This window comes from Montipora foliosa, chromosome 13 (genome assembly GCF_036669935.1).
Source record: "Montipora foliosa isolate CH-2021 chromosome 13, ASM3666993v2, whole genome shotgun sequence".
In the NCBI taxonomy this organism is placed as follows: domain Eukaryota; kingdom Metazoa; phylum Cnidaria; class Anthozoa; order Scleractinia; family Acroporidae; genus Montipora; species Montipora foliosa.
The window spans coordinates 15026489-15052988 of record NC_090881.1 but is presented as its reverse complement, the minus strand read 5'-3'; the positions used below and the strand labels follow the sequence as shown (position 1 = coordinate 15052988).

Genomic DNA, 26500 nt, shown 5'->3' with positions numbered 1-26500 from the left:
TTTCGGCTGTTTGTCTGTTCTCTCGAAAACGATGACAAGGGTTTTTTGGGTTTTTTGTTCAGCTCGAGTGTAGAATCAGGACGAACTGTTAATAGTTTCTGATAACTATTTACTACTTGTAGCTTTTGTTGAATTTTGAATCGATGATAGAGAGAGTTTTGGCGATCTCACTCCGTACTGGACTACTGGATTTAAGGATTTTTCCTAACGAGATTTCAAGTTATTGTGGAACGTTTGGTACCAAGTTACTGAAATCAAGATTATGGAATTGTAAAATTAGAACTTTGGACTGGACTATACAACACCCAATTACGGAATTTTTGAGCATTGAGAGAAATAGAGCACGGATGTTGTCTTCTTGTCTTCGCCACGGCAAATTTATACAGTTTGCAAGGAACTAAACCAGGATTACAGAACCAGACGTCGATTACAGGGCCCGGTTGTTCGAAAGCCAATTACCTTAATCCAGGATTAGCGTAAACTTTTGTTTCATGTTTTCAACTTTTTGGTCACAGTTTCCTTTGCTTATTTTTGTTTTTCAAGATTGACTTCTTCTAATGTAAAGTTTTTCTGAATATCAGCCTTGAACAGAATTTGGGAGTAGAGGATAAAACTCGTTTTAAAACCCAGTTTCTGAACAACTGTCCCAGGATGATAAGTTGTTGAACTGTGATTTGTAATACGTTTTTCGGATGATTTAAGGCTGATCCTGTTATTTTTGGATGAAAGGAGTTAACGAAGCAAGTAAAACTGTAGGATTTGAATTAAGTCTCCTTCCAAAAAATAAATAAATAAAAGATCCCGTATCCTGATAACCTGCTAATAGGGCTTCGTTGTTTGCATTTGCAAATTTAGTAACATTAGTAATGAGTTTTTACAACAAAAAACTTTAAGTTATATTACAGATGTATCTTTCTAGTAATCTTTCGCCATTTTCCGAAGTCTACCTGTACTTGAAGTTCACTGTAACTGGACAATTTGTGTTAACTGTTTGCGCATTCCACGGATACGCCCTTGTAGGCGTCTTGTTCTTTTAAAATTTAATCGATTTTATCTCACTGCGGTGATCCAGAAGCAATTTAAGAATTCATGAAAAAGTCGCTGAAAAATTGATTACCAAATTATGGTCAAAATATAGGGATAATTCCAATAATGCTACCCCTTTAATGGTCGGCGATTAGTGCCTTAAAAATCTTGAGAGTGCTTAGGTTCGAGGAGAGAAGGCCTTTCAAATTTTTGTTTTGCATAATGTTTACATAACAAGCTGCATTTACAAGCTGAAATTTTAAAGTAGTGAGTAAATGACGTTGGCCAGTTTTCCGTGCCCTCTGTTGTCCAATCGGTCAGTGTTAACGTAAGTAATGGCAGACCATAAAGTCCATAACCTGCACCCAAAGTAAACATCCTTTGGGTAAAAATCCAGGCTTGAAGCCTCTGATATACATGCTAGATCAACTCTTCTGTAGTATTATCAAAACAATAATTGACAAAAAAATTGTTGATGTGGAGAAGTACTCAACAATTTCCTTATTCATGACAAAAATGTGACTGGATATAAACTTTGCTCGTTATCAGCTTTCCAGATGATTCCACAATAAAAGTAGGACTGAAAAGAAGGCAAACAAAACATTTTACAACTTCGCTGCAACGCTGCTTTAAAAGGAAGGGGACTGAATTCCAGTGATTCTTAATTTACTTTGGTATTGACGGCTTGGCACATTAAAGGACACACAAGGCCATATACATCAAATAACTTCCTCAGTGCATTACGGAAGTTCCGATTTCTTTGGAGAAACCGGGCTTAGGAGTAAGATGACTAGTCAGTGGGTTTTCCTAATACTTCTTTGTGTCCTTCAAGTGGCAGGTAGGACCATTTAGCAATGTACTCATGAAAATGCTGATGGTTGTTTGCATCCTGTTTGGGTAAAGTTCATAACATTGACACCCCTCTCCTTGGTCGATTTATGGTCGATTCACTTGAAAGCCTGTTCGCCACACGGCGATTCACCCGAAGCAAAGATGATTCGCCCGATGGCAGTACATAAGCAGAATAAAAAACAGCCACTTTATTTGCCAGTTTGTGAGTTGCAATCACAAGTTAATTTGCAGATACTGCTCGCACTTGGTTGTTGATTTTGCGTCTCGTTGAGCGATCGGAAAGGGTCAAATTTCAGTAACACTGTACGCAAATTTGCGTGAATGTTTGCTTTTATTAGATAGAATGAAACTATCACTGTCTTTAGTAGTACTTACATCCCTTACTGGTGTACTTCGCTTTTTCTGTTTGCGGTTTGATAAGACAGACCGTTTTACGGTTTGTAAAGAAATACAACCAGATAATTTAGACCAAAGTAGTCGTCCGGCACTACAGTCAGACAATCCTAAGGATGCGGGAGAGCGTGACGTCACGTTATTTTGAAACCATGGTTCGTACAATCTTGAAAAGATCTCGAATTTTAGGAGCCGTCTTGAAAAGTCCTTGAATTCCTTTAAGGTCCTTGAAAAGTACTTGATTTCTTTATTACGTCTTGAAATTGACAAATTTATTTATGTCACATCATTTCCTGATAATTAAATTTATTTATTTGGCCATTAATTTTATGACTAATACTAAGCGATAAGCGATTACGGTGAGATAAATTGTACGTAGATATAAAACACAAAGGCGTACATGAAGCGAAACTGCATCTTCACCTCAATTTCGTGTACATCGCGATAAGCTGTGGGCTTGTCCGTCACATGCGTAAGAGTGTTTTGCACCGTGTAAATATTTCGGTTTCTCTTTTCGTTTGCAATTCAAATTAGCAATGGGCAAATGTGTCTTCAATCATAAACGGTTAAGCGATCCAAATTATAGCAGGGTGAGAGAATTTAAAGGGGCAAACACAAGGCTATGTGTTGTAATTATTTGTAAAAAAAAAGTGATCAACATTGAAAGCATGGGAGAAAGCGCTTTGGAGTCTCACATGAAAGGTAATGAAGATAAAGGGAGCACTTGTACAACGCAGTCTGCGCCGGTCGGTACATTTTTACGCAAAGAACTTACTTCAAGTTGTGATGTAAGGCCAGAATCGGGTTCTAGTCGTGCAAATGACTCCATTGAGTGTTTTTAGCTAATTTTGTGTTTAAAAGGGAAACCGATAACGTCAGTTTATTGAATAATTTTTAGTCCTTTAAAACCGTAATTTGTTCTTGAAAAGTCCTGGAAAAGTCCTTTAATTTGGTTTGCCTGACGTTTTACGAATCATGTGAAACAGTTGTAACAGCTGATTGAACTGATCGAGGAAAATGTCCTATTTTATTGACAGCCACATAAATAGAGTTCACTCACCCACTATTTCCTGCATTTTCCTGAGTGACTTACTTGATGGGCTTTTAGTGGTGCAGGAATGGTGCAGTGGTGAGGGTATTCTCCTCCCACGAATATGGCCCGGGTTTCGATTCTCAGACTCGGAGTCATATGTGAGTCCAGTATATTTACTGGTTTTCTACTTTGCGCTGGGAGGTTTTCCTCCGTGAACTCCGGTTTTACCCTGTTTTCAAAAGCCAACATTTATTTGAATTGGTTTTCGCTAATTGTTGAGGCCTACGGCCTCGTCGGCTAAGTATCAGGCGATATTCCGCGCGATTTTGCAGAATAATAGTTAAATTTTATACAATATAAATATTACACAATTTATTGTGAGGACGCCAGTGTCCTCTTCGGAGGATTCGCCCTATTCACTAGAGCCACAACAATCGCTAGGCCGAAGGTTTTGCAAATCAGTAGGGTACGTTCAAGGACGTTCCATTTCCTGTGCCTTACACATATGTACAATGCCATTTACCAAGGCGCCTTGCCCAATATCCCAGCTGAGCTTCTTCTTTTGCAGTGATTGCATTGGTTGCAGTGGATTTAGGGAAGTCGATTCGTGCTAGTGAAGCCGTACTAGAGGTAGGGATGTTGTAAGAAGGGAGCTTTGAGGTTCAAAAACAAATCTGTTAGCATCAGGAAGGTCCTCACTCTCACACTGCAGTGGCCAGGAACGCAAGAAGACCGCGTCAAATATTTGATATCAGGAGAATTTTGAGCAGAACTAGTACCTGATAACCTCTTATGATGCGAATCCCATTTGCACCAAGGACTCTTTATCTACCATTCCCAGAAACAAAATCCCGGTTCCCAGTGATCAAATCTTATTTTACCTCGGTGACCCTCATTTAATACAACCCACCGACAACTTTGTGCGGGATTGGTACGCAACGTTTCCCAAGGGGGGTACAGTCGCTACAACATACATGTGTTTAACTTGCACTCGTGCAGTCATGGTCACGTAATTTTCGGTTCGAAAGCACGAAATAAATTACCGTGTTGAAATGTCTCAGTGTATTCATTTAAGTTAGTCGCCGGCTTCATGTGATGAAAGCAAAGTTGTGGGTCTTTCTGTAGGTACCGAATAGCATTGTGTTTTTGGTCACTTGCGATTAGTCTTTATTTGCAGTTGTTTTGTTTTCTGTCTTTTGTTTCTTTTTCTTTACGTAATTTCTGCTCCGGTACTTGCAGAAGCTGCCAGAGTTGTGGTGGCAAGATGCTCTAAGCTTTTGTTCCGTGGGTGTTTAATATGGCGTTTAAGGGTCCTTTTGTTAAACCCAAGCGTTTTCATTACTCTAGTCAAACCGATCTTCCAGGGGAAAATAGTGTGGTTCGTTTTCGAGTTGTGAGAGCTGTGGATGCAGTGCTTCGTTTTCGATACTACCAGCAAAAACATCATTCCCAAATATAAATATGCGTTATTGTGATCACTTCGTGACTATTTCATTATTTTTAATATTACCAAGTTGTGGTAAAAAAAATAATAATAAAATAAAAAATGTTGTGGTAGTTCCTCAACAATGACATTGGTGGGAACGGTGCTTAAAATAGGGGAGAAAATGAGACTTCATCCTCAAGTGCAGACATCCTTCATAAAACAACAAATTTGGATATTTCACGATGCTGTTCTGCAGGCAACGGTAACGAAATAGAAAAGAGAAGTAGAAAAACGTGCATGCAGAGCGTAAAAAGCTATTATTTTTGCCCACTAAATATGCGACTCTGTGACGTTCTCGTTGCCGTTGCCATCGCCATTGCTCAAGTTCTCCAATGTTTGATGAGATGAACTTAAAATAGTTTGCAAAATGCTACAAATTACGACTTAATTATGAAACATGACATAAGTTTAATAAGATCATCTATCTGCACCAGTTCAGTCAGATAACCAAGAGGGTTGCACGTTTGTTCTACTTTTGCATCTAATTTACAAGTAAGTAAACTTTTTTTAGAGTGTGTGTACAAACGATTTAAATAACTGAATGCCATGATAAGGTTTTATTAAGGAATATACCAAATTTTCAACTTTTTGTAAATTGTATTTTCCATAAAATGTGTAGAAATGTAAGATTCCACCCACCCACATAATTGTTTACTTATTGTTACATAAAGTTAATGGATTACATATTTCCATTTCAGACGGATTAAAGTTCACATCCAAATATGCAGGGACTTTAGTCAAAGGAGTTGTTGGCTCTTCTTTCAAGTTTAATTGGAGCTTCACTGGGGATTTCCGTTTGATATCGTGGGGTTTGACACGACCAGATTCTTTTTTTGTCCTTGACCGAATACTGTATAAACTTCTTGCAAATGGTAATCCAGGGTCAGTTTCAACCCCGGCGGCATATGTGGGACGAGTGGAAGGAATCTCTTTCAACAGTTTTGTTATGTTTACTCTTCGTAATCTTAAACTGAATGATACAAGAGTTTATGGTTGTACGATTAATGCAAGAACTCCTGGTGTCTCTGCATTTGATAATGTAAAGCTAGTTGTTGAAAGTGAGTAAGGTGATATTAATTAATATTAAAATTATTATTAACACTTTATGATTATTCTAGACTGTGTGTTTCAAGAAAATTACAAGACAATTCTAAAAACGTGAGCCATAATTATAAAATCCTTAATGCATGTTAATGAATTGCCACATATTGATTACCAATAGAAAAAATATACTTAGCCTTGTATTAATTTGTTATCCAAATTCCATTAACAACAAAAAGTATTTATGAGAATTACAATACATTATTAGAGAAGACCAAAAAATGGAAAGTGTTAACTACAAAGTGCCAATGCAAGAAATAGAAAAACTCTTTATTGCAAGAAGGTTTGAATTATGCATTTAGCATGTGTGTAACAAACTAAGCAACACAAAGACATTTACAATAAATTATTACAGAAGACATTTACAATACAAATACAACAACACAAATTACAACACAAATACATTTACAATACATTATTAGAAAAGAGCAATTAATGGAAAGTGTTAACTACTAAGTGCAAATGCAAGAAATGAAAAAACTCTTTATTGCAAGAAGGTTTGCATTATGCATTTAGCATGTGTGTAACAGAGCAACACAAATATTTAAAAAAGTGAAAATAGAAATTGTCCTAGCTTTCTGACACCACCATGAAAAATGAAACTGAGATAACAATCCCTTGTGCTTCATCTTGGAAAAAAAAAAATATATATATATATATATATATATATATATATATATATATATAACGTTTACAAGAAAGACAACTTCACAGCGTAGCGACTTCAAGTTTCATGTTTGGACAATCATCAGGCTACAGATCTTACATTTGCATTCTAACTCATTTAAAGACCATTCTAATACTCTAGGGGAGCGTGCTATTTTAAGTTCGACAAAAGGTATTTGTTCTTGTGTCTGCATTTAGAAATTAACTCGTTTCTTTTGTTCAGTAGGTGGCGCGTATCTGCTTTTATTATGTACAACTTTTCTGTAAGGCACAGGTCGCATCTCTTTGATCCACATTTGTATGGTGAGGCGAAAGACTCTATTGCCCAGCGTAGCGTGTAATTGATGTTATTGTCCTTTAGACTCCAGATAACTCCGTCTCACTGCAGTATATATATATATATATATATATATATATATATACACCCGTTTACAAAAACGTTGCAATTTCAAAGTATATATGATATATATATGCCTTTTGTCTTCTCATCAGAAAGGTGTTGACAGAAAAAACAATAGGGGGCCATTTTTACAAAAGGAAAGAACAATAGCTGCTGTCAAACCTTTTGGAGGCTTTGTTTGAATTTCACCAGTTTATCGGCTCTTTCTACCACCCACCATACCTTTTCTTCTCGTTGTTTTTTTAATACTTGAAAAGAATAAGTTATGTGAGAAAGGCAGTATCTTAACAACTTAACAACTCAGTGTTATTTTTTCCTAACTGAAAGAACTGCTCGGGTTATGAAGATGGTGATTACTAGTCAGCTCTTTTCCGAATTACCTCGAAGAACGGAGCAGTTTCCCCACATATCTCAACTCAAAAGCCAAAAAAAACAACCTAGAACGTAAATTACTTTTGAAGAAAATTAAGTTGTAGGAGGTTTTCACATGACGTCATCGCCGCCACGTTCGTGGACGAAAACAAAAGATTTCTCATTAGCTTCTTTTGTTCCTCCACCAGAAGTCGTACTTTTCTCTATTTTGTTATTGGTGTCTCTAGAGGTTGGTTGAAAACCTCCTATATTTCATTACTTATGGCTTGATCTTTCAGTTTTGAAAGGTGTCTAACGAATTTATAGTTGGATAATGTTTGTTGGGAATATTGTCTTCGCAATTCACTTTGTTCTGGTCTTTCATATCCCGGATCCGAAATAATGTCCATAAAACAAAAGAACAACGTGAACATAATAATACCGAATTAGCAAGGCCTAATCGGAATAACAATAATTCTTTTGTCTTCCGCCATTTTAGTCCGGTATATGAAAGTCTACCCCAAAACACTTATTGTTTGCGATCTCTTGTCATCTCGACAGAGCCACGGGTTATTGTCAGCCTCCTGATACAATAGCGAGGAAGCATGAGTAGCACTTTACTCATTGTTTTGCTTTTAATCTTCTCGATTTCGGCCTTGCTGGCATGAACCCTGTGTACATGGTGAATCATTCAAAGGCTTAAATGACGTAAATGAGTCATAAGTTTTGGTTGGTTCGGAGGTTGTTTTGTTGGCGGGTTTACAGACCACACCTCTTTGTGATGGCTCCCCGTAAAATATTAGTTCCCGCAATGAACCTTTAAAAAAAATAGGATTAAAGAGCTCCCGCTTGAAGCAATTAAATACTGTTCTATTTCCCTCAAATAGCTTGTGGGATTTTTCTCGTCAATTTTTGAATATTATTTTTGTTAAAAGAAAAACGCATTCTTCCTTCAGCGTGAAATACACATGCTTCGTGTCTCACCTTTCTGATGAGAAAACAAAAGGCATATATATATCATATATACTTTGAAATTGCAACGTTTTTGTAAACGGGTGTATATATATATATATATATATATATATATATATACATATATATATATTCAGAGGCACCGTGTGTACAATGATTTTATATTTTTCTAAAATTTGGGCTCCTTGTTTAAATACCGGTCGTTTGCATTTCACTCACTCTTTATTATATGTTTGCATTTGTATTACACTGCACCTATGAACGCATCCCCTTTCGAATTGAAACCCAGTCATTATCCTCTCTATATGTTGCATACAGTGGATCCAGCTTTCGTCCTACTGCCCATGCAGGTTAATTCTTGTGGTGTTGTTCCTCTCATATTTACTTTATACAGGTCCACCAAACATCACTGATATCTCTGCTGATCAAACTGTTAATGAGGGAAACGACTTGACCCTCAACTGCACAGCAAGTGGTAACCCTGCTCCCAACACCACTTGGATAAAACTTACTGATAACAGTATTGTCACAATGCCACTGACAAACATCAGAAGGACAGATGAAGGGGGATACAGATGCTCTGCATATAATGGTGTTGCAAGCCTAGCTACAAAAGATGTCTTCATCTCTGTATACTGTAAGTGCCTATTATAACCAACTTTTACTAATTGTAATTACTGCCATGTTACACAAGATAGATTTTTTGTCATGGATTGATACTTGCAGCAACACTGGGCTTTGCCTTAATTGTAGGAAAGGTTAAGTGAAGTTTAGGAAAGGAAAGTAGGAAAGGTTAAGTGAATTTTCTTGAGGAAAGCCGGCCCCGTCTTTGAGTGGACTTGTGGAAATGTTATTTTTTCGATCTCTCTTTAAACAATTTAGTCAGTGTTGTTCCCTCACCTACTTTTCCCAAAGATTATATGAAAAGATATTATTTTAAATGTGATTTTGAGCAATTAATAGAATGAATGCTGTGCTGGTGTCACAACTAGCAGAGGAAACAGTTTAGTTTCAATTGCGAGAGTGGATTATAAAAATTAATGCCCCAGGGCTAAAAAGCCCAATCATCATCGTACAAGTGTATTCTTGATTGAACCAAAGAATGGAGGCTGGTTAATGGCTGTAGACAATAACAGATCAGGGTTGGAAGTAATATATTTCTCCCACGTGCAACAAAGACAAGCCCATTGGTAAGACTTCTCCCTGTTTGTTATCTTTTAACAAGTGAACAACCGATGCTTTCCACATACCTTATTGTGCATTGAAATTGAACTCTTGCACGTTGTTGTTAGGAAGTAAATGTATAAGAGGCTCTTGACTAGGAGCAAACAATTCCAATACAAACACTAGGAAGGACATTTCTACACGATCTATTTTTAAACTGCCTTTTCCGAAAAAAAACAAATAAAGAAACAAACAAGGCAGTTTTGGTTCATTGGTGCTTTGACGTGAAGTTAGTTTGTTGTAACAGGCTCCTATGGAAGTCTCGGGACACTAAGTAAATCGGTCTGTGGACACGCCGTGACAGGAATATAGGGCTGTTGTTGGCACTTAATCATGGGTTCCTGTATGCGCCTAAGGTTTTTAATTCGCAGTTTTGCATGGTTACTATAAGTACACAACTTAATCATATGATCTTTCATTAAGGAATAAGGCCAAGTTGCAGGCCATTACTGCAATACCAAAGTGTAAGAACCGTGACATTGGTGGTATTGTAGAGATGTATCCAGCTTTTAAAATTTAGGGGTCCTCTGGACCCCTTTATTGAAACTTTTGGGGTCCATTGCAAAATTTTGAGAGTCCAGGTAATTAAAATTCAAGAATTAATATTCGATCTATTGCCTGTTAATTGCTGCTGCAGTACACTTTCAGATTTGTAATCGATACACTCTCTAATAAACCAAGGTGTCTTTCTTTGTAGTTTTGCCATATCATATTTGTCATATCCCTTGAGAACCACTATAATAATTAACCCGTCACAAGTGGAATCAAAACACAAATATGCAATGTGCAAATCACCAAATTACTACATTCCTTCCCTCTAAATCACAATTTATGGGTCCATTGAAAAACTGATAGGTTAATTCAAAGTTCAACTTCAACAGAAGTACAACATTTTTATTCAATTCCATTTAGGATTCCTTCGTTGAAAAGTGTTCCTTTAGTTTTGACTCAACTCAAAGGTCAGCAAACATAATCTTTTAGATAACCAGGCCCAGCCCATTTACGCTTTGGGCATGACCTCTGAGGACTGGTCTGAACAGGTTTCTAAACAGAAACTGCTGATGATGATTTGACTTTTCCGGAAACGGACCTCCCGGCCAGTGAATAACATATATTTGTGGTGTCCAAATTCAATGCACTGTGATGATTTTTCACCCATTGATTACAGTCAACTTCTTCATCAGTTTCAAAGTATTTAAAGTTATACAAAACTCTTTTGTTAATTCCATTTGTTTTCTCCAGATCAACCAAGCATAACCTCAGTAACTCCCTTTACAACACAGTCTTGGATTGGACAGAACGTTCTACTATCATGTGTGGCAGATGGTTCTCCTACCCCATCGATCACATGGAAAAAACCAGACGGAACTGAGCTAAGAAAAGTAACATCCACACAGAAAAAAGTGGATGCACAGATGAAGGCTGATCAAGATTTTGGAAATTATACTTGTGAAGCCAGAAACGTAGTTGGTGCTGCTGCTACACGCTTGGTGCAACTGAACCAAATAAGTAAGCAATTAGAAAAATACACACATAAGGTCACTTAAAGTATTAGCAGTATTTTTACGCAATTTAAAATGCGATGCTACTTAACCAGGTTAAAAAAAAAAAAAACAGTATTTTTTGCTTGGTTCACGTTTGTTTGTATTGTTGTTAACCAACTTCCTCTTGCAGCCTTTTTGCCAGCTGTTTCATGTTGATTGGACTTTAGCTGACTTCTTTGCTCTGCTGTGAAGTAAGTTTTGAGGACTCTCTTCCAAATCACAGTTTACCCATTGCTAAATTCAAGAAAATCATCGCAATGTATTTTTTTTTTACCCCAGATATTAGTCCGCCATAAAATAGGTGCACATATTTCAGAACACCGGGGTCAGCAATTAGTCGTGCCCTTCCTTCTGAAAAGTCTGGGAGTCTATCCATTTAGAGATGATTATGCAGAGGGCAGGAAGAATATGTTGCAGTGGCTAGACTATTCTGCACTGGAGCATCTGTAAACTCTTATTGAATGCAACAAGGAGTTTATTATCGACAACGCTCTTAGTGTTCTGTAAAGTGATATTCTGTTTATTTTATTTTATTTTTTTGTTAAAGAGGCACCAGGATCTCTAAGCCTTACGACAAATGACAACGATATCCCTGCGTCTTCATTGGCAATAAAATGGACTCCACCATTTGATGATGGGGGGAGTGCTATTACAGGGTACAAGTTGATTATACTACATGATGACAATGTCATTCTAAAGGAGACCACAAGTGCTAGCTTTAGGCAATACCTTGTTGGCGGTCTCAACAAAAGCACAACTTATACTCTGAGGGTCTCGGCGATGAATAGGGTGTTTGAAGGAGCTGCAAGTGAAAAGAAAGCGACGACCAAGTACGAAGGTAATTCCGAACGACTACTTTGACCAGGTGATTTACATTGCTGAAAGCAAAAGAAAGCGGAAAGCATGTTTCAAAATGTGTTGAAACATATAAAGAGAGTTTTTTTTTTTGGTTATTTTCGGAAATGTAGAACATAGTGAAGAATACCTACTTAAACACCGCGTTTAACAACAGTTGTTCCTAGTTCCTATCTGTGTACCCAATTAGTTCCTCTACATCCTTTTTGGCTTCATGAAGCAATTACACTATTGGCACCGTTTGAATGGAATATGCCCAAGTGAATTTGCTTCGGTCGCTCCAATATTGTTGTCAGCATGTGCTTAAGTTTTGTTGAACAAATATTGCAAAAATAATAAAACACATTAAATTGCCCTTACAAAACAACACAATACAATACTTTTTTAATTGACTACTCCCCATAGGGGATTTTCAGGGTTAAAGACTCTCTGTCGAACGGCATGCTTTGCGCGCGTTTGTTTATGTTTTTATCCTGCTCGATGTAGCCACTCGGGAGAAAATAAACGATAACTGTGTTCTTTCCTACTAGCGAACAAAGGAGACGTTGGCTTGCAGAATAGAGATCAATGTTCCCAATAAAGAAAGCAAAGCGCTTCTCTAGCACTGATCAAAGTTAATCGGGTTTCCTCACTTAACGCAGCTCGCATCGCAACACCGATTCAAATATAAATCAGAAAACGATAAAGTCAGAGCCCAAGACATACCTTCAAAACCTTCAATGCAACCTTATTGTATTTGATTCTTCGTTCTCGTAAAAGGGCTGCACGTTTGTTTTTATAGAAATATGAAAATGAAATACTGTTATTTTGTTTGACAGGGTACAATTTGTGGCAAATCAGTTATTCATAAAGTCTCTGCTACAACCGTTGTAATCGGCACAAGCCGACAGATGCTTTATAACACAAAATCGTTTCAACCATAGGTGGTTTGATACAATGACATCAAGATTTCCAGGACAGGTTACGTTACGTTCCGACTGCTCAGTTGTTTACTGGTGTTTTTCACCGTTGATATCGGAAATTCTCGGCCGATATATCCAAACATTCCAACCCCTTTTAAAGGCGAATAGTGAGTATTTTTAGCGCCCAAGGCCATCACACGAGCGCCCTGTAAAGGGAATCTGCGGGTTATTTCCCCCCTCCCACCCCCCCCCCCCCTTTCAAGGAAATTCTGCAATTTGGTTTCTATCAAGTGGCACCTCTGCAATTTGACATCATTTTTGTGGTATTGTATAAGGTACTGGAGTCACTGCAATGCTTAGCTTTTACGCCATCTTTGGAAGTGCAGAGTGGTGTACGACTGCTGCCCTTATGAGTCTGCACAAAACGGGGTGTTCAATGGAGAGACTGGGCGAGACATTATAGGACAAGGAAATGCATTTTTCCCTTGTTTTCAGAATTTCATGATAAATCGGGAGAACCTGGTAATAGTTTTAAATATAGTTTTTAAAAGAGCACCAAGATATTTACGCTAGATGAGTTCAGTTCAGCACTTTATGATGTTGATAGATGGTGGTAAACTCTTACGGTCGTGATACTTTCACAGAAATACAAGGCTTATTACAAGGGAGACTTCCTTTCGACAATCATCGACATTCTGTCTTAACATCAACCCGTAATATTCTTATTCTTTAAAGGAATTATACTTACCATTGTTTAAGGCTCTTGTGTGTGTCTGTTTATTTTCAAGGAGCGCCAGCCACCGTGGAAATTATAGGTTTGTCTCCTGAAACAAAGAACGTTAGCGCGATAATAAAGTGGAATGAACCGGAAAGCAACGGAGCACCCATCACGCAGTACACAGTCTATCAGTGCATTGTAAATAACAATAATACAGTAAGATAGTGGAACAAAATAGGAGTAATAAAGGACCTATCACTACGTCACGTAATTGTGGAATTAAAGAGGAACGAGGTGTATGAGTTTGCTGTGACTGCCGCAAACAAATATGGAGATAGTTTGTACGAGGGAAAAAAACTTGTTGTATTGGGAGGTAGATAAAAATGGCATTATATTTGCGCGGTGTTGTTACGTATTGGACCCACTTTTTTTTTCAAATTTAATGCAAAGTGACTATAGGCTCTTGCATTGCGAAGCTCTTTTGCACTGTTTATGAGTCAGAAAATGTTAGCCTTTTTGAAACAAAAATGATCTTGAGAGGATAAACATTTGAGGATTGCCCTCCTAATAATAATAATAATAATAATAATAATAATAATAAGAAGAAGAAGAAGAATAATAATAATAAGAATAATAATAATAATAAGAAGAAGAAGAAGAAGAAGAAGAAGAATACCAGTGACTTGGATCCTGCGTGAGGTAAAGGCATGTTATGAATGGGATCGTCAACGGTATAAGGTCAATCATCTATTGTTCATGGATGACTTGAAGCTGTTTGCCAAGATTATGGACCAAACCGATTCACTTGTGCAGAAAGTTTATGTGTTTAGCGAGGATATCGGGATGGAATTTGGAAAATTGAAAATTGAAGTGTGGTGTACTGGTTCTCAAGAGAGGGAACATGGGGAAGAAGAATGGTATAACCCCTCCAGATGGACACGCAGAGAAACAAATAGACGAGGATGGATTCAGATATTTGGGGATTCTAGAATAAGACAGTTTAAAAGAAGGGGAGATGAAGATTCAGTGTCAGAAGGAATATAAGAGGAGACTGAAGATTGTGCTGAAGAAGTGAAAATTGAATGGCAAGAGGTCGAGACAGCAGAAAGCAAATCGTTATCTTTAAGAAAATTACGACATTTTTTAATGTCCAAGACATGTTTCGATATTACGAACCTCATCGTCAGTTACAGAATATTTGAAAAACCATTAGGACTTTATAACAACTAGGCGAAACATGCATAATTAATTATGATTAAGTGACAAGAATTACATATTTGAGTGAATGGCAAGAATAAGATACAAGCAATTAAGACGAGGGCTGTGACGGTCATGAGATATGAAGCTGGTATCATCAAATGGACAGACAATGAGTTGAGAACTCTGGACAGAAAGCCTAGACAGATCCTGACCATGTATGTAGCATTTCATCCCAAGAGTGATGTTGACAGGTTGAATATGGCGAGGGCGAAAGGTAGGCGTGCATTAATCAGCTGCGAAGTGACAAAATTATATTGGGATGGTATGTGAAGAATTCAGAGGAGGATCTATTTGGAGGCGTCAAAGCCACTGATGTCATTGAGTACGAAAAAAGAGTAGAAAGCAAGGAGTTCAAGTAGGCTTGGCATGAGGAGAAGTTAAGGAATTGGAAGGGGAAGAATATGTACGGCCAGTATTTGAGAGACGTGCTAGACACGACAGATGTTGTGGAAACATGATAATAGTTGAGAAAGGCGGATTTGAAAGTGTAGACTGAGGCCCTATTATGTGCTGTGCATGAGCAAGCTCTTAGGACCAACAGCGTTAAACATCATAAGACGGCGGAGTTCCCCTTGTGTAGGTTGTGTGGTGAGAAGGTCGAGAAAGTCGATCACGATGTGAGCGGGTGTAAGACGTTAGGCCAGAAAGAATAAAAAAGAAGACATGACGATGTTGCGAAGGCGGTCCACTGAAAATGAAATATGGATTAGAGCGGAGCGAAAAGCGGTATGAGCACACACCTGACATTGTAGTAGAGAATGACAGAATCAAGGTCTTTTGGGGTGTCAGTATCCAATGTGACCATCTTATTAAAGCAAGAAGGCCTGAAATTGTAATCATTGATAAGGAAGACAAGAACTTGTTTGTTGTTGTTGCTATACCCGGAGATTCAAGACTCAGTAAAAAAAGAGGGTGAAAAGAGTGAAAAATACAAAGACCTAAAGAGAGAAATTATGAGGATATGGAATTGGAAAAAGTGCTCAGGTAATACCTATGATTGTTGGCGCCCTAGGTGGAGTAACAACAAAGTGCAAATAAGGAGACCGCGTGACAAAAGCTTTTGTCTAACGCTATTGTTTCCCTGTCGAAAGTTGTTTTTTCACCTCGAGATCTCTGATCGAGACCCTGGAAAAAAAATCGAGAGTCTCGAAACTCGGTCCTCGATCCTCGATTCTTTAATCTAGAAAATCGAGCCTCAAAACTCGATCCTCGATTCTCGAAAACATCGAGGATCGCCTTGTTAGCCTGCTTTATAAAAACAAATGTTGATGCAAAAGTAAATAAATGTTGAGATACAGCTTTTAGGAAGAGCAGAAGGACGTTTTCAGGAAGTGTCGATACACAATGAAATATTTTGCCATCAGCAACAAAATTTGTGGCATAAAAACAACATAAATTTTGAACCGTGAATGTAAAAAATTACCATTAGCGAAAAACATTTTGGGAGATTTTTGCTACGTTCAATTTTTCTATTGTACTTTTGGCTGCACAAGTAAATCGCAAAATCGAAAGTGGCGTCGATTTCAGCGGCCGCGATGATCAAGTTATCTAGCGCGTTTACTAACAACTCGCGAAAAAAAAGGATACATCTCTGTAAAAATGATGGCAAGACACCGGGTTTTTGTTTTTGTTAGTTTACTTTTTTTTTTCTTTCAAGTGTTATAAAGTTTGACAAGAATGTGCAAATTAAGCACAAAGATCACAATCGCCCAACTCTTGAAGTTGACTATTGTTTCTGCAAGGTCAAAAGTTCACTCTCCTAGACGAGGTTATTTGTAACCAGTTAATTACATCGTTTTCGAGATAGCAGCTGCTTTATTGTTCATCTGCGTCACAAATTCTTGCCAATGTTGGAACTCATTTCTTGAAACTGAAGTACGCTTCCAACAGACATATTTTTTTCATGAGTTGTGCACGCGCCGTGGATCTATTGTCACCACGGACTTACTCTCTTTCACTGTTACAACCCGGTGACATAGTGTGTACTGCACTTACAGTGCACTACCACAAAAAGACTCCACTATTAGGAACAGCAAGGATTTTGAGAAAGGTGCTTAATGCATAATCTAAGGAAAAGAGATCGTGTGGAACCCTTGGTCATAGCTTATGACCCGTTTCCTCAGATTTTTATAGCGGTAAAAAATCAGCCTGTGAATGTGGAAATCATATTATTATAGCTCTTCGAACTGTATCCCTTTCATGAAATTGCAGAACAAAATTATTATTATAATGATAATAATAAACTTAATAACAGCAGCCTTACAACTTATAATTTAAATTTAATAATTTAAAGAACAATCCAATATATACGCGTATAATTACATCTGTAAGCACGTGTAGAAAGATAGGTTTTAACCTTAGATTTAAAAGTGTCAAGAGACGCACAGTTTCTTAAATCGTCAGGCAGGGCATTTCATAGTTTTGGGGCTATGTAAGAGAAAGCCCTGTAGCCATAGGTCTTAAGACGGCACGTGGGCTGTACGAGAAGCTTCTTACTAGCTCAAAGTAGTATTCATTGTGGTACATAGGGGATTAAAAGTTCCTTGAAATAGATTGGTGTCAAGTCATACAGTGATTTAAAAGTCAAAAGCAGAATTTGAATTCAATCCTTGCGGCTACAAGGAGTCAGTGTAATTCTTCTAATACAGGTGTAATACGTTCGTATGTACGTGTGCCTGTTAACGAGCGTTCAGCGGAATTTTGTACATATTGGAGTTTGCTTATCTGATTCTGGTTAAGGCCTGATAATATTAATAGTAGACTACAACGATCTTACTTAGAAGATATAAAAGCATGTATCAGAATCTCACAATGTTTGAAGGAAATAGATTTTCTTATCTTGGCAATGATGCGCGGGTGAAGATTTACTCATGTTCCTATATTTTTTTGTTCATTGCTAACACTATCAAGACAAAAAAACCAATGTTCTTCCCCGACTCTGATGGCTTAATTACATCTAATCCAGCAAGGATGGAATCTAGAGCAGGTGATGGGTGGTGGCAGGCATTGAACATAAGGCCCAAAGTTTTGCAGTTGTCAAGTTTCAACTTTTTGGTAGTCATCCATTGAGTGATATCTTGAATGCATAATTATTTCAATACACGATTTGAAATTGGCTAGTTCTCCGGAGTTGTGACTTAAACGACATATAGATTTGTCCGTCGTCAGCTCAAAAATGAAATATCATGTCGTGACACCTAATAGTAATAAAAACCTGCTGAGTAGGACACAGTTTTAAATGTTACTCGGCTACACTCAAAAAGTGATTTCTTTTTTAGTATTTCTGGCTTTTAACTCTCAATAGGCCTAGTACACGATGACGTCATATGCTCAAAATTCACCACCAAGCCTCGCTTGCACAAAATTATTCACATCATTTGCACATGCAATACTGTTCGCACGTGGGCTTTCTTTACAAGTTTTTTCTCCTTTGGGATTTAGCTTATGCTAAATTTTATACCTTTGATTTCGAATTCGAGGCTTGGTGGTGAAGTAGTCAGACGGCATCACGCAAAAGGGCAATTGAAATTTGGAAGGCCATTGAAAAAGCATTTGACAGTGAACCAAAAGGCAACGAAGTACATTACTATAGGACCAACAAGTTTTAAATGAGAATGACATAAAAGAAAACTAGAACTGAACATTGGAAATCGAGGACCTCGCAAGGTGCCAAGTCGCGTATTAGGCAAAATAGTGTATGATTTTCTTTTTTTCTTTTTTGATGAATGTCACGTAGCAAGCATTGAGATAGTTTGCGGAGAGGGAAAGAATACCAGAAAACTTGTGGTTTGGGAAGGTTGGTGAAACGGCGCAATGTTTCGGTTTCCATTATACGCAGCTGCGTTTTAGTCAACCTCGTTCCCAGGGTCTCTCTTCTCTGCCTCCTTTTTCGTTTTCGTTTCTCTTTGTAATGTTTAACAAAGTGATTCCTAAGCTAAGTAGCAAGCTTGTACAACGAGTAGACAAGATTGACTTCTTTCTGTATCAACAGCTTTGTGTATTAAAATTGTCGTTGTCAAGATATTTGTACAACTGCACGCAGCAAACAGTAGCATACCGGGCATGTTTTAGCGTCAGTAAAATAAAAGATACATTTTATCAAGCAACCATAGTGTTTGGTGTATTTTTTTTATTATAGTGTATGTTCTATAGAAGCAAATTCAGCTTTTTTTTGTGAACGTCAATCGCCACCCGACATCAAGTGTGTTATCAGTCACAAAAGCTTAAACGCTTTGTGGGAATTCATTTGTTGTGGGAATATAACATCAGCTCTTTGAGCTTTTAATTGATTTTTATCTTACATTGTAAGGTAAAGATTAGTTATTTTAAAGCAGCATTGTCAAACGAGTACGCCTTCGCCCAGTTGTGGGATCAAAATATAACAAAACATCTACCCCAGTGAGAAAGTGTTCTTTTTTTTGCATGAGTGCCACGTGACCTGCCTGAACCAGGGCCTTTCTTCTCAACGACAAAGGCGGCAGAGAAGACCTTGGCGACGAGGTTGCGTTTTAGTTTTTTTAATCGTGATACCACTAACAAAGTCTGCCAGTTCTTAGATACTAACCCTCTGCATGGATTTTCTAACTCAAGGCTAACTAACTCAAGGGTACTTTGGAATTTGAGGTACTCCACCGCTCGATAATCACACCAATATATGGAAATTTGATGATCGGGGCGAATAGGGTTACTTACCAACAAGGATACTCAACTTAACATCACGGGGATTTTTGATGAGGTGCAGGCTACGTCGTGATGCTTGGGTTAAATAAGTTTTCTTTTCATTTTCATGCTAGTTATGAACAGTTTCTTGAGATCCAGCTTATTCTTCCAAGCCAAGAAGAGATTGTGCTTATTTGTTTTCCTTTTTCCGGGTAACTTTCCCTTTGTATACTTTAATCGACAGGTGTTCCGGAACCTGTAACTATTGTCAAAGATGCGATAGATAATAACAAAATAACCCTTACTTGGCACAAACCCGAAGAGAATGGAGCGGCCATCACCCAATACACCATCTACAAAAGAATTGCAAGTGAAAAGAAGTGGACAAACGTTGGAGAAGTAAAGGACATCTCTAATCGTGCGTTTGTTGTCAAAATGGAAGATAACAAAAAGCATGAATTGGTTGTTACCGCATCAAACAAATACGGTGAGAGTGTGGTGACTACAGAAAACATCAAGATAGTGGAGATGCCATATGGTGGAGGTAAGTATAACTGTTGAAATAAACATTTGCCTTTAGCAGGTGTAACTGTATTGAAAAAAAAAATCTTTAATTTAAAGTCCAATAGAGCCATAAGGCGATGACTTTTTAAAGGTGATCCTCTCCTGTAATTTTTCAGGAAGAACGTAAAGTCAGCTTATTTAACGTCGGTAATTCCCTCAGCTACGAGGCTGGTATCAATGGAAGTCTCCCTCCCTCTGTCAGTGCTCCATTTTACGGTGTTTAATGCTATATCTGTACGTATCAGAGAAAAGTGCAAACAGACGTCTGAGTCTCCTAGGATCGAACTTTGGACCTCTCGCTCGGAAAGCCGCGCACTAGCCAACTATGCTACGCTTGCTCCTCCAAGGAGGACTTGCCATCCGTTCCGTCAAACACTGGCACTAACTACGATCATGTATTTTTCCCATTAGCAACTCCAAGGCCTCTGGAAAGTCAGAAAGGTAGGTCCGCTTTTGAGATACAAACCAAAGGTAGATCATTGCTTAATTCCGAGCGTACGGTTCCTCGTTAAACAGGATAGTAAATGTAAGATTCAACTGTGCTCAATAACCCTTATTCATTTAACGTACAAAATCATCTGGTCGTCTTAATAAGTAAAGTAAACATCAACGATGAAAAGCCAAAGAATTATCTGAAAAATATATACCTACAAATGTTGAGCTAAGGCTAGGTGAAGATTAATAACTGCGAAACAACAGCAGTACTTGCAGGTTATTGTGCATGACTATACGATCAAAAACGAATTGACACAGAAAACATGCATGCTCTTTTTCTTTCAGTTTTCTTTAGTTGACTAAAATCACTCTCTCTCACTGCGAAGCGTGAGAAAACGAGCCTTAGGTAGACTAGTCAGTGTCTCAACTATGTTCACGAATCTTACTGCAAGTGTACCAAAAAGATTATTTTCCTGCTCTGCGAGCATACCCGAATCCAAAAAAAAAAAAAAAAAGAAGAAGAAGACAAAGAAATAGTTGTGCTAAATACGCATTGCCCTGAGTAGAAACTTCGTGGCCCTGCATTACAAGTCTTTTTGTGCTTTCTTTGTGTTAGGTTCTTGTTCTGTTTTGCATATCTTTTACAACTTATTCATCGTCTTTCTGGTGATCACAATTATTGTTCTCTCCGTGGTGATATCGAAAATGCGCCGTCGTCCTTGTCCAAGATGTGGAGATCTTATACCTATGGTAAGTTGTTAATGAGATCTTGCCAGAAGAAAAGATGAGTGTAATATGAACCCTGGATTAAGAAAGTTTGATTATCGCTTCTTCAAAGCCAAAGCATTCAGTCTATTGAAGATCGTTGTAAGCTCGCCACACTCTCTCTTTGTAGGCTTAAGGTTGCTATCCTGTTGTTCCATTATATATTGTATTTGCTACACATCTCTCTTGAAGTAAGTTTATAATTGCGTGGATGCTGGTAGAATTTAGTTCAAGGCCGCTACACTTACCACTGCCCTAACTGTCCCCTCCTGGAATACTCGTTACAATGGTTGTCTGTTATTTGAATCATGTTCAAAGCAAATCTTGGGGAGAAGGATGGACGATACTGGAAACAGAAGCTAGCATTGCAGTTGCCCTGAGAGATACAATTAGAGCTTTACTGTCATTTTTTTGTGGATTAATTATCACCAGAATCCAGTATCTTTGCAAGTTAAAGAAAACTTAGAACTTCCCAGCGATCTAAATACGAAGGAGTCAGCGAGCTACGCATCTCAAGCTGCAGGAAGTGGATCTTACATGCCACTTCATCCGTCTGGAAGAAGCTGGGAAGTGAGTCAAGAAGATGTTCATGTTATCAAAATCATCGGCAAAGGAGCCTTTTCTCAGGTTGCCCAGGCAACAGTGAAAAATGTAAGAGAACATCAGGAGGAAACGATAGTGGCAGTAAAAATGCTGAAAGGTTGGTTTCCGCTTATCCTTGACATGTGCTTTCACTCATTTGTTTATACTGCTTTTAAAAGCGCACAATGGAAGCGGTAGACTGGCTTGATAAGGTTTATAAAGTCAGCTTGCTTTGAGACATTGATCAAAGGATATCAGCACTATATATGAAAAAGTACATGTCTTTTACTGCTGGCCATGCAGTTTCTCGCTAAATTAATTTTAAAAAAAAATGGCGTTAATAACTACAATCCTTCATAACTCTATCGTCGCGAAACATTATTTGTTCTGTTTCACAATTGGATTATTTTGCTCTTAGCTAAAATAATTCAAAGTATTTACACTTCAACGATTATCTGTTGTAGTACTACTTTAGCCATCCCGAGTCAACTGCCATCAAGAATTTCTATTCCTTACTTCCTAGCCAATGCTCCTCCGTCAGATAGAAAGGATCTGTTGTCAGAATTGGAGCTGATGAAAAAAATGAAACCTCATCCTCATGTTATCAAGCTCATCGGATGCGTCACTGAAAGCGGTAAAACTGACGTCTTCATAATTTGTTGTGCTTTTAAATTTGTTTTGTTTTGTTTTGTTTTCTCTCATTTAAGAAATGAATCAAGCCTATTCTGGTGTAGCTCGAGGCGTGCTGGGGATGGAACGTGGTTCAAAGAATAAGCAAAAGTACACTCTATAATCTTGAGTCAAGTTAATGAAGAAGTTAATTTCTTTTTGCAACATGGATCAGTTTTATTCTTCATGGTGTAAAACGTGACTAATTTGATTTGGGAATTGTGTAAAGAGAGTGTTGAAAGAAGCTAGTAATTCCTAGGATGAATATGAACACACCATATTTCAGGAACCTTGTTTTCCACAGAACCACTGATGGTCTTGATCGAGTATGTTCCATTTGGAGACCTCTTGGGATACCTAAGAAAGAGCCGAGGACTGAACGACACTTACTATAAGGACCCGGATGTACAACCGGAGACCAATCTGACTTCGAAACAGCTGATAAAATTCGCTTGGCAGGTTGCTGATGGGATGTGTTACTTGTGTTCGAAAAAGGTTTGCTCACCAAGGGAAGATCGCCATCAGTCCGCATCCATAAATAGGAAATAAATGTTTAGAATACTATGAAAATGCATTTGCAGGATATTCATTATTACATTGATACTGTAAGTAAAACGGAACTGCAACCAGGCTGACAATGAGACATATAACTGAGCTATGGAAGTTCAGTTAACGTTTAGTTTAGACAGCTGTGAATGTAACTTAAGAGGTTACAGGTCTTTGAATTGCATCCTTTTATGCTGCCTTAATGATTCTCTAATTCAGAGTAGCATCAAACTATGGCTGTTGTGAAACATGTCCGTGCACGTAAATTAACACGAATTTAATTGAAAAGAATGTTGTGGGTGGGTGATTAAAGCTAAAGGTTTCCCTTCGGGCGCAAGGGGTGCAATTTCTACTCTTATTACTTACTAGTGGATTTTTCTTCGGTGTTAAAATAGAACAACTTGATTCTCTCCTACCGGTTAGCGTTTTCTAATGTCGTGTGCGATTAAAAATCTTTCCTCTATTCGCTGTTGATTGATGAGACCGCATTACAGGACTCAAACTATGGTCAATTATTAGAAATGTAGATTCATATGGATGTGTTCCCTCGATAATGAGGCCCACTTAGAATACTTTGACATTTACTGAAGATGGGACGCTTCTGATAGAGTTAATTTTGTCGTTAAATTTACTACTCTTCTTAATACATATTCATACTCAATTTCTGTTAGATTGTCCATCGCGACTTGGCGGCGAGAAATGTTCTTGTTGGTGAAGGAGAGAGATGCAAGGTGACAGATTTTGGGATGGCGAGGAATGTGGGCCAGGACGATATTTATGCCAAAAAAAGTCGGGTAAAGCTACAACTAAACTTTGCCTTGCGAAAATGCTTTATTTGCTACGAACAAGTACCAGATGTATTGGTTTTTTTTCTAAGAGTATTCTGTAATTGTCTTCGTACAAAGGGTCGTTTACCTGTTAAGTGGACTGCATATGAGGCCTTGCTTTACGGAGTGTACACAACACAAAGTGATGTGTAAGTATATCCGTGTCAGTAAAAAGTTTAAATTATTTTCCTTTTGGAAGTGATTGTTGTCCATTCCCGTTTCATTTTGCAGCAGACCTAAATATCTTCTTCCTTGGAGTTGTTGTTATTTCTTTTCTCTAGTGGTTGTTCCATTTTTGAAATGCATGCTTCCTTACTTCCAGTCTCATTTCCTGCTTCTTATTTGTCTCACTCCTTTTTGCAGGTGGAGTTATGGCATCGTTCTCTATGAAGTTCTAACAATTGGTACGCTTCGATTTAGAAACGATTTGACCTAATTACAAAAATGTGCACACTAATAACTGAAAATAGATCTGCAATCAGTATCGCTTACTTAACTGGGCAAATTTCACGTTTTCGTATCAAGTGTTATTGAGGCTGGATCTTTATACCCATAGGTGGATCACCATACCCGGACACAAACGCCAGGCTTATTGCGGATAAACTTCAACAAGGATACAGAATGCCAAAGCCAAGACATGTGAACAGCAAACTGTAAAATACTTACTTCTCAATTGTAATATTGAGTAATAAGTAGACGATTTAATACTTGCATAAACAACCTCCCAATAGTAAAGTAAGAACCTTTTAATTTTAGGTACGAAATCATGATGAAGTGTTGGGAAGAAGACCCAAGTGATCGACCGACATTTGAAAAGCTGAGGAGAACAATGAAGGATATGGAGAGGAATCACAAGGTAAAGAAATCAAGGGAAAATTTGGGGAAAGGAAAGGAAAGGAAATAAACGGAACTTTATTTCAGTGTCTAGTCTTCTAGTGCATTAATTGGGGACACTGTAAACTGAAATGAGCAAATTAACCAACTCAAACCATACGTTGGTTTTTTAAGGAGAGGGGAAAACGGTATTACCAGGAGGAAAACATTTCGGAGATGAGTAAAACCAATAAACTAAACCCACATATGACGCCAGTCTGGGAATTAAACCCAGGCCACACTGGTGGGAAACAAGTGCACTCACCACTACGCCAGCGCTGGGATTAATGAAGAGGGTTTCTCCTGACGTTCTGGTCTCCACGAAAACTTGATTAATTCAAAGCTACCTGCGCCGAAAAGCCTAGTCTTCCACTGTCATCTATGTTCCATTTTTAATCCTTTTATTCTCACACCCCCTTGTTAATTACCGTATTCCCTCGTTCTCGGCCTTCTTCAATGTTTAAATCAACTAGGGTATGAACTTCTTGGCTTAAACAATTAAGTAAAACTGAGCTTAACACATTCCAAATTTTCTTTTGCAGACATATGTAAACCTCAGTCAGTGCGACACAAGAATGTACGCCAATGTCACTGATCTGACAGCCGAGTAGAATTTTTTTTAAAATTTGTTTTTATTATTAGTATTTTTTTATTCCTCCAAACCCTAACTGATACATAATTAAGTAGATAAAGCGTCAAAAAAAGTAATAAACGCACGATAACAAATTACAACACTTAAATTAATTTACATAGTACCGTGGAAGGAAAGAAGAGGGCCCCTTCTACAACTATTGCTGTACCCCGTAAAGTTACGCATAACAAAATACGAAATCTTCAATAAAAAAGTGAAGGAAAATAGATGATGAAATAGCTCAGTAAGTTATGAAAAAGATAATGTTTCATTAGTATTGAGCAAGGAACCAGTGAGATAGTTTGTCCCTGATGAATTGCGGAATATTATTCCAAAAAGACACTTCCAAAAATGCTGGGGCAAAATCTCCTAAGATTAGTTCGAAATGAGGGTATGAAAACTTGATTGGATGATGCACTGCGGGTATTGTAATTATCTAGCGCAGATACTAATGAAACAGGTATATTATGAAACTTTTCATGGTAGAAATAATCACAAAAAAAGCAAACATGCATGTGTTCAGTTTAACAAAGTAGATGAAGTAGAAAGGCTTAGTATGGTTGGAACATTAAAAAATTAAGATCACACAGCCAATCGGAACTTTTGTTAGTTGATTAAGCACCGTTTAATCGATAGGTAGCTGACATTATATAGGTTTTCTTTAGTTGTTTTAATTAAGAATGGATTTTTAGGTTTTTCACAATCTAGTCAGATGAGAGACCCTCCTCGCAGACTGGTAAATTTGAATGCTTTCCCTCCTGGTATAAGAGAACCTAGCGACTTTATTGAATTCAAGAATTTACTTAATTAATGTCCTCATGGCTTGAGTTAAGGACACGTTATTTCGTGTTGTAAAATCTGTATTTAATCTACTTTTATGACAGTAAATTGAAACATATCGTATTTCTGCTATTTCTTTTGGTAACATGGTTCGGAAGAAGCTTTGTTTTATACTCGTATGCTTCAACAGTTCTTCCAATCCCTTTGATGTTTACGAGTTGAACTAAAATGTTCTGAACGATTGATTGTGGTTAAAGAACCTTACTCATCCATTTTACATTGTGCGCCCACATTACTACAGTCGCCATTTTAGGGCGCCCAAAACCCTGAATGCTGTGACTGTATAAAGTAATCGGTGTCCATCGGACATCAAATGGGCTTTATAA

General features: G+C 37.8%; 1 protein-coding gene across 1 annotated transcript; it reads left to right on the top strand.

The window, feature by feature from the left end:
* Positions 1–11833: 11833 nt before the first annotated feature.
* Positions 11834–25901, top strand: LOC137982567 (tyrosine kinase receptor Cad96Ca-like). The gene is made up of 13 exons (XM_068829688.1): positions 11834–11886; positions 19687–19986; positions 20418–20447; positions 21058–21191; positions 21639–21906; positions 22312–22422; positions 22762–22952; positions 23675–23797; positions 23909–23979; positions 24194–24234; positions 24387–24483; positions 24587–24686; positions 25246–25901. The coding sequence occupies exons 2-13, from the start codon at positions 19878–19880 to the stop codon at positions 25312–25314; spliced, it is 1344 nt and encodes a 447-aa protein (XP_068685789.1). The 5' UTR covers positions 11834–11886; positions 19687–19877; the 3' UTR covers positions 25315–25901.
* Positions 25902–26500: the final 599 nt, after the last annotated feature.